This window comes from Ammodytes marinus, assembly GCF_949987685.1.
Source record: "Ammodytes marinus genome assembly, chromosome: 11".
NCBI lineage: Eukaryota > Metazoa > Chordata > Actinopteri > Uranoscopiformes > Ammodytidae > Ammodytes > Ammodytes marinus.
The window spans coordinates 18,162,506-18,175,370 of NC_137215.1; the positions used below are offsets into that span (position 1 = coordinate 18,162,506).

General features: G+C 40.1%; 1 protein-coding gene across 2 annotated transcripts; it reads right to left on the reverse strand.

Annotated features, from left to right (window-relative positions):
• Positions 1-1,634: 1,634 nt before the first annotated feature.
• Positions 1,635-6,288, reverse strand: agpat4 (1-acylglycerol-3-phosphate O-acyltransferase 4 (lysophosphatidic acid acyltransferase, delta)). 2 transcript variants are annotated; one of them, XM_080036702.1, is made up of 9 exons: positions 6,167-6,288; positions 5,299-5,480; positions 4,855-5,024; positions 4,571-4,732; positions 4,292-4,445; positions 4,044-4,146; positions 3,867-3,942; positions 2,760-2,958; positions 1,635-2,133 (listed from the first exon to the last, which is right to left on the reverse strand). In XM_080036702.1, exons 2-9 carry the CDS (start codon positions 5,474-5,476, stop codon positions 2,042-2,044), a joined length of 1,134 nt encoding a protein of 377 aa, XP_079892828.1. In that variant the 5' UTR covers positions 5,477-5,480; positions 6,167-6,288; the 3' UTR covers positions 1,635-2,041. The 2 variants fall into 2 exon arrangements, with proteins under 2 accessions (XP_079892828.1, XP_079892827.1); XM_080036701.1 differs by having other exon boundaries at positions 6,161-6,288.
• Positions 6,289-12,865: the final 6,577 nt, after the last annotated feature.

Below are 12,865 nucleotides of genomic sequence, written 5' to 3' on the forward strand. Positions count from 1 at the left end.
GGTTGAGTGGACGAGGGAGGAATCTTGTTTCAGTAACTCTTTTGAGGCTGAAAGAAGGTGTGCTGTAGGCGTCACTGAATGGAAAGAGATGCTGGGTTTATGAAATGAACACCATCCAAATACTAAAATTAATTTATCACTTGTCATTTGGCAAGCACTAGGAAGGATTCTTTTTTTATATATATAAATATATATGTTATTTTTCTTTGCCTTTGCCAAGGAGAAAATGTCAAGTTGGGAAAGCAAAGTTCAAATCTACTGGTCGCCGGTGAAGAGTTGTTCATGTGACTGGAGCATAGCCAACTATAAAGAGGAGAAACGGGGCCTGCTGTCCCTCCCTGCTGCTGAACACAATGCATCCACACAACCAAACACCGACACTGACACACAACACACAACTTCTGGTCCTCTGCTGCTCTTCCAGTGTTTGCTATGTACAAACAATATTAATAAACCAATTGTTTTTTTAAATGAAATGTGTATTTCAAATGTGTCCCCCCACACACACACTTTAAAAATGCCATTTACTAGTAGTATTACATTACCGTCTAAGAGGAAGGTTGTTTTGAGTTGATGGTAAAAGGGATGGAAAGGAAGAAAGACCAACTGTGAAAGTGGCACAATTTAAAAGTATAAGACATAACCACCTTCTCATGTCACACCTTGCTGTTGAGATACTATATCTTATATCTACTTGAGCCTAGTGTTGTCAAAGGGTGTGACTGCAACTCTCAGCTATGACATAAAGATGAACTTTGAAGAGGTAAAACAAAATGCATAGTATAAAGAAAAACTTAGGTTTAAGGACTTTGGCTGCTCAGTTAAGCTGAGGAACAGCATTCTCAACAGTGGAGACAAACACCACACTAGCATGTAGTATGATATTGTATCTTGTGTTTTGGAATGCATGCCACCACCAGGGGTCATTGCTTCAACCCGGTTGTCCATCATCCTATGTCTTGACAATGCAGCAGTAGCCTTGTGTAGTCCAGTAGTATACATCTGCAAAAGAGTGGTTATTTGTTTTCTATCTTCGTGGAAAGGTAAGGAGTGATAGAAAATACCTTCCGTGTCACACAGCACTTGATGAACCAACTTCAGGTGGGTACAGCCATATACTGAGCCGTAATCACAGACGCAAGGATGTGCTAGGATCTTTTTCTTCTTCTCTTTTGATTACGCAAGTATGATTTCAGGCTCTGATTAGTGGTATAGAGCTGCATTGTAGATCAGCTGAGGCCCCCATATGGAGTGTTTTTGTTATGTAATATCCCACTTTGTCTTTTGCACATAGAAGAGTTGACTTAATGTCTTGACTCCACATTTGGATCTCAACTTGCAGACTCATTAATGCAATTTGGCAATGTATTTTCCTTTGCCTTTTCTGAGGAGTTCATGAAATGGAGGTGAATCCCTCTGGGGCTTTTTAAGCACATCTAGTTGGTGGTGTAGAGCAGTTGAAGATAAATAGTGCATGCTCTTGCTCCCCCCCCCCTGCTGCTGAACAAACAACATCAACAAATAAACAGACAATAAAAACACACAACTCTTTCTGTTCCTCTGCTTCTCTTATGCATATGACTATGTGAAAAACTGTTAAACAACTCTAAGAGATCTGTATGCTTTAGTTTTTTCGCAAAGCAAACGGTTTTATTTTCTTAGGCATAAAAAAATGTTTTAAGTTAAACATCACAATCAATGTACTCCATTTTTCACAATTTGAGTTCTGAGTGAAAATGTTTGCATCCTCGACTGTATTTTAAATATTTACTCGCTGATTTGAAGAGACTTGTAGTAAAGCCATATTTTATCTTGACCGACATTCCTATATTGTACGTTTTCATAAAGGAAGCTGCCTGCCACAGCCATCAGCTTTGGCAACCTCACATTTTAAGCTTCTGCAGATGTCTGCCCTGAGCTTTTTGAGGCAGGTCCACACTTGTTGGATGAGCTAGATCCCGTCAGACTGGTATTTCCCCGTTCTACCGCTGGCAGTTAGTGGATTAGTGCAAAGAAGCAGCTGTTATCAAGTCTGGAGTCTTCAGTTGTTGTGTAGAGGAGACTCCTTGTTCCCATAGCTTGAACTTCTCTCAATTTCAGTCTGGCCAATCATCCAGCGAACTCCCAGGGAAGCTGTGACGGAAAGGGTACATTTAGAATTGTATTTAAGCAAATCATAATTTGAGATCCTGTACACTGGACATTGTTACTTAACTACAGTGAATTACCTTTTTTAATTTACTACAATTCAGCTTAAAGACTTTTCCAGCATCTGATTTTTACTGGCCTTTGTCACTTTAAGATTGTGAAAGCTAACCTCTGACCGCTAACTCTGTCAACATCCAATGTCTGGAGAAAATCATAAATGGACTGACACATTTGAATAAATGCTTAAGCCCTGAGCAGATCTCCTTCCAAGAAAACAGAAAGTGTCATGTTAACCTCAACCATACACATGGCCACTTATTTACAATGGGAACTGTGACATGCTCCTCCTCACTCCCATGCTGTTAGATAACTTATTTGTCTATTTACGTCTTTGTCTATTTACCATTGCTAAGTATGCACATGCTTGAATGTTGTTGAGGGAGCATGCTCCAAATACTAAAAAAATCATTTTCCTTTTAAAACAGTGAAGGACTTACTTAAGAGTCATCAAAGCTGCTGCTTGATGGAAGGTTTGGACAAAGAGGAGCCGGTTAAATGGAACTGGATTGAGGGCCATACAAACTGTTTGGACACGAATGCATGACACTTACCTATGGCGCACAGAGCCACAGAGGCTAACATGGTGAGCACTGATCCAGAGGTGATCAGTTGAGCAAGTAGCAGGCCTAATGGGTAGAGTAGCAGGCAGAGCCAGAACAGCCAGTTGATCAGTGCCCATGGTCGGCGCGGCGGATTCGTTACAGGGCCGGGGAAACGCCCGGTCTGTGCATATTGCTCCTGGAAGCTATCCTGCACAACACATGCAAAGAGAAGAACATGGCTTAGTTTGCTCTTTGAAAGCCCTGTGGCAGGACGTGGTAGGAGACAATATGTTTACTCACAATTACCTTGTAAGTAAGTAAGTAAGTAAGTAAGTAAGTAAGTAAGTAAGCTTTATTTATAGAGCGCCCTTCACAGACCAGGGTCACAAAGCGCTTCACAATGGGAAGCAACAACAGATTAAAATTGTACATACATTTAAAAGGCCAAGACAATACAGTGATAAACATAGCAGCCCCAAGAACAAATTAGGCAAAAGCCTGTACAAATAAATAGGTTTTTAGTTGACGTTTGAATTTGTCAACAGACTCTATTGAACACAGAGAGATGGGAAGATAGTTCCAGAGCTTGGGAGCAACAGCCTGGAAGGATCGGTCACCTCTGGTCCGCAAATGAGTACGTGGAACCATCAGCAGTTTCTGCTCCACAGACCTCAGAGCATATTTCAAAATGTCCCACTCCATCACTCTAACTTCAAAATATCTTAGCCTCACTTGCCTTGATTTTAATGTTATTTCCACGGGCCCAGACTTACCCAGTAGTTTTCTTGTATGTTTAAATATCAGCCAGTTCAGAGTATTGACTTAGTTAAAAGGTGCTACGAGGATCATTTTGGCCTCTGATGATCATAAATGACATGTAACAGCAAACGAGGCCATCAGTGCAAAGACTGATATTTTTATATAGTTTTAGTATACGCTCTCCCAGGAACAACAGCTGGCATAGTAAAAACACTACCGCTTTCGTCCAAAGGGGGTTGCAAGAATGAACACAAACTGAAAGTTCCTCGATGCACCTTTAAAGGATATAAAGCATTCAAACTGAAAAGTCATGAAAGGATCCACCCAGAGTCTGATATTTTAAAAACAGGCTCTAACCTTTTCCTGGTAGAGTTTGTGGAGCCACGCGGCACACTCTGCCTCACCTTCTGGGACCAACTCCAGAGGGATTCTCCTGCAGGTCAAAAAGAGGGATGTCCAGATATCTCAGATAAATAATGGTTATTATGCCAGGTAAAACAAGAAATTAAATTCCTTTATAAATGTCGCCCATACCTTACATATAGATCTGCGTGATATTTCTTCCCGTTCAGAATTCCAAGCAGGGACGGCACCTCGTTGTTTCTGAAGTTCAGCGTGGAGTCGTAAACGGCTGCAGCTGCACAGGACAGGAGACACAGCAGCAGTATAACTGTGCAACTCATTTGTTTTGCAAATTCCTCACAGCCTTTTCCCTCTCAAAGATACACGACCCATCTACTGGTGGCCATTTGTTTAATACTTGATCAACGGCAAATACTCACCAGCTCCTCTGAGGTTTTGGACAGTTACCCAGAATCCTTTGGTCCTGGGCAAGAGATGATACTTCAGTTTGGGTAAACCTTTGCTCTCGGCCACCTGCATGCTGATCTGGTGCTTCTTCGGTGTGAAGCGCGTTCCTTCGCAGTAAAGCAGGAACTAGGCAAAGGATAGCTATTTCTTAACAGCATATTTCAAAATGTCCCACTCCATCACTCTAACTTCAAAATACCTTAGCCTCAGATGCCTTGATTTTAATATTATTTCCACAGGCCCAGACTTACCCAGTAGTTTTCTGGGTAATCGTGCAGGTTCTGAAGACTCTGAGCGACCGTCCTCCGGTCCTCCTCCCACTTCCTCTTACAGAAAACTATCTCCAGGAAGTACCACATCCAGCCAATGACAGGTACATAACTCAGCTGTTTTTTGGCCATCACTTTTGAGCTCTGGAAAAAGGAAAAAAAGATAAAGATTTAAAGAACGTTAAAAGAACACAAAGGGAATGGAACGCACAACCCCGTAGGTACCAAGGCTAAGCATTTGGGATTTGATGAACACTTTATCTTACCCCGAGGACTCCGAATCTCTCACAGAAGGTCCAACCACACAGGAAGTCTATCTCGAAAGTGTGGTTGAGAACCACTATAGCGTTCTCCTTTCCATACAGTGGATAAGTCTTTGGGTCTGTGTAGAGTGTGCATTCAGTGCCGGACCACCACTCCAGGGTGGCTACCATCTCTGAGGACACAATGATGTAGAGAAGGCCATGTCATGTGAGCAAAGAGCATTGGTAAACCGGTCTTATGAGAAAGACAGTACCAGCAGACAACAGAAAGCAGGGGTTAAAATGGCTGGTTTCAACATGATACAGTATTAGATCGATTCCTTGGACAACGATACAATATTTGCCAATATCAAAAAGTTAGCCGTGATACAACTTCAATTACATTTTATTTAGGTTGGGCTGAATCGTTACACAACTGTTTGTGGGATAGAGTAAGAAAGGACTCACGGCTGCTGATGCAGTAGCACAGTCTGATGTTGACCCTGCGAGCTAGCTGCTTGCTAACCAGCCACAGGGGTAAGGTGCAGAGCTGCAGCAGGTTGACAATGAGTCCACTGACCAGGAACACATAGCAGATGATCAGGAGACAAATGAACTGGGATTTCAGCCAATGCGGGGTCCCCATTGTTCTGTAAAAAAAAAAAAAAAAGTTGGCACAGATTAAATCATTAAAACACAACAATTTCCTTGTGTCACACACCTTGTTTGAGGCAACACGTTTCATCATTCTCAGAGCTATCAGCTGGTGTCGCCCTGCCAGCTGTTCCCACATCACTGCAAGGGGACATAAAGGCTTTCTTTGACTGGGCTTTTCTCCATCTATCTGGTTGAATGGAGCCTTTGAGCCGGACTGTGCCTAAACGGCCAGTCGAGGGAAGATACATTCATGTGCATCATGCCCCGAGTTATTGGATCAATGAATTCAGAAAATGTCAGTCCAATCATACTGTAGCTCAACAGCTTATGAGAAGATGACACTGACCATTCTCAACTGTTTAGACTGATGATAGGAAGCTTCCTTATAATTTACCACCAATGTTTGTGTGATGATAACAATAAATTAAAATAAAATAGAAGTACTTGCAAGTTCTACAAAGAGAATGGCAACAAACAACCATCTGTTTGACATGTATTGATCTCAAAGCAGCATTTACACAATAGGCCTATAGTTGATGAGATGAGACTGAAGTAAAGCTCAACAAATGGTTGAAGTGCAGACAAAGTATGACAGAGATTATTCCAACACACTGCATCTGATTAAAATATCAAGTTATTATTAATGTAAAACAACCTTCTATTAATCTTGAACACTTACCTTGATCAGTATATAGGCTCCAAGGGTGCTGTCCTGGCCCTGACAGCTTCAACCTTTCAGAAATGTCAAAATAATAAAATAGAAACAAAACACCAGTCTTCACTGTATATCCATGCCGTGCCCAACGTGTAAATCCAGTGTCAGCTGACTCACAAAAGTCGAAAAAAATAAATATATAAATACGTCTACACCCATAAACCACGACTGGATTGGAGACAGGCCCAGAAACTGCATTGGATTGGATTGGAGACAGCATGCGCTCTGCTTCCTTCTAGAAACTCAGTAAGGAGTGGGAGAGGACTCCGCGGAGACATCGTATCAGTAGCGCTGTGTTACCGATTAGCTAGGCCTAGGGTAGGCCTACACTATAGTCTATAGGCTATTTTATAAATTTACACAATTTAATCAAACATATATTTAGTTTGAGGGTGATTTGGTCCAAGTCAAATTTTGATCCAATAAACTGGGACAGAGGGAGACCTAAAGTAACAGACTATCTTCATTAGGCCTACCTTGAATAACCAATGTAATTCCCTCTGTTGAATGTGTAGTAATTATGTCATGGGTGTACGCACAGTGCTGTGCCTTGGTGGACAGCAGCCCCTGCTGGTAATGCCCTATATGTGCAATCAAGTCAGATTCTGTGGATATGTTTAGTCAGTGAGGTGTTATGTGGTAATTAAATAAAACACTGTACAAATATATAATAATAATAATAATAATAATAATAATAATAATAATAATAATAATAATAATAATAATAATAATAATAATAATAATAATAATAATAATAATAATAATAATAATAATAATAATAATAATAATAATAATAATAAACAATAATAATTTAGTTACAGGTTGGTAGCCCCCCAAAAACTGCTAAATACATCCCAGTTGCATGCTGTCCCTTCAGTGCTGGATCGATTAGCCTGTTAACATTGGATGTTGTTTTATATTTTCCCCCCAAGAAGTTTAAATGTTATATTTCTATGCATCCATGTGACAGCCCTCATTATAAAGTGTCCCAAAATGCCATCTTTTAATGACTGCATTAGGCCTATCGGAACTACAGAACTCTTCTGCATTACTTGCTGCACCCTGTCTTTTTAGGCTGTCAGTGGCTTATGAAACTACAACATTGTGTAACTCAGAACCAGAAAAGTTTCCCCTCCTTTGTTAAATGATTATATAAAAACCTCAAGTCAGGTTTGATAAAAGCAAGGTCCCTCTATAGACATTGCAACATGAATAACTTTGACAGGCCAAATAACCCACTTTCCAAAATTAAAGGGTTCTCCAAGAGGCCTAACAAAAGTCATATTCGAGGGAGTCGAGCTGTCGTGCAACAATCGAGTTTTTTTCCACAGTTAAAAAAATGACATCGGTATGAGAGAGACGGCTTGTGGAAACACAGAGTTAGATGAACTTTCTCGTTTCGCTGAAAAGAATATTCCTCTGCTTAAAAAGTAAGACAGAACAGAAGTGGAAACAGCTCCAATCATTACTGTTCCTGCTGACTGCCCCAAAGATATTTACCATTAAGACCATTTCCTCTTGCCAGCCCCAGAGGGAGGTACAGATGCTTCGAACACAGATAAAATTACACAATATGTTGGTCTTTTTACGGTGCGCACACCCATATTACCTATATGTTCTGATTTGTTTCCTATTTGTATCCTCCTTGTCAAACCAAACAGTACTTGATTATTATTATTGATTATTTTTCTTTGTAACCCAGAGAACCCTGAATGGAGGTCAATGGGGTCCCTGGACATTTTCAGCTTGGCGGGGAGTTTACTGAGAAGTCTTTCCTAGCTTTCTATTTACAGGTCTTGTAATGCTTCAGCCCTCATGTCCTTTACGTAAGACATAACCTTGAAGAGAGCACTTGCCTGTCTTAAGAGATCCAAACATACAGTGAGCTCAGGAAGCCCTTTTATGTTCAAACACCAAACACAAAGAGTGTGAAAAGGCTCCAGGAAAGTAATATGTGTAAATCATTCTGTAGAACAGAAGTGATGGAGAAGGTTGTTCACTGTTAGTTGAACTGAGGAAGATGCACTCAACACATGCTACATTTTAAAATCCCAATGCAACTTAAAGGAATACTTCACCTATACGGAACCGGCATTCTATCGTAATAAAATCGCTTTTATTATAAAATGAATTAGTTTTTTCTTCCCTCAATCTTTCCCCAGTCTTCCTTTGGCCCAGCTGTCCTGTTAATCCTAACCCTACATTTTACCATGTGTGACATCACACATGGGAACATGTAGGGTTAGACAGTGAGACCATAAAAACACTCTTTCTGCCTTTTCTCAGGCTAGGATGAAACGATTTCTAAAACATTTGCAAATTTATACTACATAGGATCTCAGAGTTCAATACACCTTCATATTTCCACCGGTGAAGTAGGTCTTTAATAAAATTGCCACAGTCGACACTGACATTTATTTCAGCACACTTTCAGGCAACCTTTTGACAATGGCCTTTGTCAAAAATCATCATTTTATTTCGGCAAGCACAATTTTGCAATAGATTTACTACTTTGCTGAATAAAACGCATAATTGCTGATGTCACTCACTGTAAAATAAACGTATGGTATGCCCACTAGTACGTCCCCTCCTAAGTGGAAGCCAAAATAAATATTATAAGGAATAAGAGGATAGGCTTACTATCTTTTCTGATTAAGGGTTGATAACTTAAAGTTACTTGTTCTACAGCAGAGATTAAGTTAAGTTGAGTCACTTTATTAGTCAATGGTTACATTGAAACTTGTCTTTCCTCATATCCCCTCTCAAGTAACCACGCTTTGGAGGCGGTCAGAGCGCAGGGTCAGCCGTACAGCGCCCCTGGAGCAGTTTAGGGTTTAGTGTCTTGCTCAAGGACACAATGGTAGAGATGGTGGGCACAGTAGACGTAATACCAGCCACTACTAGTTTCACAACTAACATCCTCCTGTCCGTTGCCGGGGATCGAACCAGCGACCTCATGGTTACTGGTCGACCACCCAGATGTGGTAGACATCAAGCCCAATGATTGGCACATCATGTCACCGCCATATGGAAGTGCTTCAGTCGGCTACACATACACGTCCATGTGCGTCACTTACTTATTCCTGGCAGTCTTATTTCAGGCTGCAGCAGAAAGGTCCCTTGCGCATGACCTTCAGAAATGCTTGGGAAAATGTAAAGAGTGTGTGGACTCCACCAGACTACTTGATCAAGAACAGAGCTAAGCTACTGAAATGCGATGTTATTCTGAAAAGCACTCTATTGAGAAATGTAGTGTATCTAGTAATGCTGCTACTTGTAGCGCCGAAACTGCCCCACACTGTTTGCAGATGTACTGTGAGAAGGGCCTAAAGTGCAACACTGTAGGACATAGCCAAAGCCCAACTATGCAAGATGTATGAACATGAGCATGACTACTAAATGGAAAACGTATATCCCAATAAAAACATAACATCTTTATTTGGTTATTCAACTGAAAAATCTAACCATCAGTTTGCCCCCGACCCTAAAGCCAGAAGGCCATGAAGGAGAGAGTCTCATCCACATTTCAGTAACTTTTTAGAGGAAATATTTAAAAAAAAAAGTTGATGTTGGGTTACATGATTTAAATATGTGTTTGGAGGGGGAGGGCACCTCACCACAAGGAATTCCCCTGTTCTATGAAATGTCAGCTTTCATTAAATGAGTTATGTGTTGCTGTTAAATTTGCCCTTCTCAGGCCCTTCTTTGGTACAGCCGGCAATTGGATACCATAGAGAGTAATGTCGTGAGCTTGAGTGCAGCTCTTGAAGTTTGTTGCACGACACCCCCCTACTCTTATTTATCGCCCACTGTTAAATCAAGCAGAGGGGCTGTAAAAATGATTTTAAAAAAGCTTCCTTTCTAGATCAAACTAAATACCAGATGCAATGACGCTTGACTGCATGTTTCTTTGACATGCGGGAAACGTGGCCAATTCAGCACCAAAATACCATCTTCTATCTTTCAAAATCCTTCTGATGTCACCCTATTAGTGGTATGAACACCTTCTTAAAAGCTGATGCTTGACCTTTTACTCATTGTTCTATTTTATATCTTCTTAGCTCAGCCATTTTTCAGTCAAGACTGAATCAGGTTGATGCAGCGGGCCAAGGCCAACAGCTTTCAGCCAGGAGGAACTGCTTTTGGCTCAGCAACACAGGAGTGATTTGGATGAGCATGCAGCATGAAGAATGCATCGAGGATTAAGTGAAATCACTGCATATGTGTGATTTATCCGCCATTCTGAGTCAACATAAAGCAATGTGGCTTTCACTCCCTTTACCTGAAGCACATTCACACTTCACAAGTTTTGGGTCTCACTGTGACAAGGCCTACATGCACTTTTATCATATTGTAATACATGTATTTATTATGGTACAATGTGGGGCTCATCTAGTAAACACTGCTTTGAAAGTGTGAGCCATGCAGCTGCACAAGTATAATTTGACCAGACGGCACAGTCATCTGCATTAGTTGTTATTCTGACGGAAAACTGTGCCTTTGACTACATTTGTGAAAATGGTCCGAATAAATGAGGAGGAACACTGACCTGGAAAAAAAGCTGCTTTCCTCAGGTTTTGTGCTGGCTTTAGTCAATAAAGACTCTAAATCTGATTGAATGACTGCATGTTGGAATTTCATGAAAAAAGAAAAAGTTGCTCAGATTTTCTGAATGCCGGCACAAGGCTATGGGACCTACAGAAAGAATCACAAATCAGAAAAAGTGACACCATAGCGTGGGGCCTTAACTTTGGATTACATTCTCCCAGAATTGGGCTCCGCAGCCTGGTACGTCAGGGGAAGTAACCGTGGCCCCACTGACATGTCCGACTGTCTGTCAAACACCAGGAGGTTTACTGAAGGCACTGCTCTGCCATTCTCTGGTAAAGCAAGGTAAAGAAGATTAGGTCACACTTAACAATAAGGGTACATTAATTAACTGTTATTTAATGCTTAGTTTATGCTATTAATACGCAGGTAATGCGTATGAAGCATTATCTAACTGTAAATGCTTCTTTATTAATGTTAAGTTAGTGCCTGGTTACCAATGCTTAGTTTAGTATTCACTAAGCATAATGGTTAGTTAATGGTTATTAAGCTTTAACTTTGCATTTGTTAACTTGTGGTGAGCGCTTAGTTTATGTTTATTGAGAATGAACTAAGCATTAACTAAAATGTAATCAATGTATTGTAATGTGTTACCAAAGATTAAAATAATGTATGATTACACAATTACATGTCCCCCTTTTTGACATATGTCGGAATTGGGATTTGAATGCTCGGGAATGAGAAAGTGCTTAGACATCGAAGTCACGTGTACGGAGCTCTAGATGTTGGTCACAACACATGTGTGCAAGCAACAGTTTATGTCCACTTGGAATAGCATGGTATTTCTATTGTTTCATCCTTGTTGTCTTTGTGCAAAATAAAATTGTTGCAGCAGCACAGAAGTTAGGTAGCAGAAAAGGTTTCTCCTTGTTAAAGTCAGTGGAACACAATACTTCACAGCCGGATAATATTATAGAGGTAATACACACTCAAGTAAGGAAGCCGAGAAAGGCCGCATTAAGGCCAGAATAAGAAAAATACAACATATTCATTTTAAATACATAGCTTTTAGTTTACACATTACAGAAGTGACCTAATCGATCATCAAAACAAAAAGCAAGCAAAGCAAAACCAATATTAAAACCCTGCAAAGCCAAAAAAAAGTAACAAGTAATTATAATGATACTTTTATACATATGAAGCGTTTAAATTATTTATTTGATTTAGCATTATATTATATATTTATATATATATAAAAAAAGGAAAGGAAATTAATGCTCCATCCACCAGATACAGTGAGTAGTTCTGTGTCAGCATTTTGACAATTGACTGAAGTTATCATTGGCATTTTACTGCTCCACCCAGCTCCTCCCAAACAGCTTGTGAAAACTGTTCCAGCAGTTTGGTCGTGAAAGGATTGCCTGGAAAGATTTTCGTCATGGGTTCACGTTCTGACATTGCTTTTGTTTTAGAAAATGCCAACGGCTGTATTTCTGAACATGTGTGCGGCCCACAAACCTCTCACGGACGTCGGAAGAGTTGTTAACACGTAAAAAACTTGAGTTGACTTTACAACCAGCCTGGCTATATATTCATCCAGCCATATCATTAGTCATGGAGGCGGGGCATGATCCTGGCAAAGCGGCGAGTGCAGTCAAAGACTTCCTCACGTAATCTTTAAAATGACCTATTTATGTTTTCACTTTTTCATCAATCAACACAGTTTGCTGAAGAGTTGGCGCTTAGGTATACACCGCCCATTGAGGACAAATGGAAAATGTTAACGCCACTCTTATCATTTGAAGGGAGAACTGTTTAAGTTTCCAGAAGTTCTAATGTATTTCTTTTAGAGCCAATATTGATGTCAATTACAACAAAATCAAAGCTTTTGCAGGAGCATCTGTTCATTCCTTTCCTCATGTATCATTTAAAAATTCAATCATACAAAAAAAAGCCTTCCATCTAAATAATATTAATATGATACAACATAGCTGTCGTACATGGTATATTTAATGTTTTTCTTTCTATTGTGAATTGAAATCAAAACTTTTCGCGAGACACCAATTTAAACATTTAGTGATTGCGTAAAGAAAACTATGAAATGTGAAAAAAATA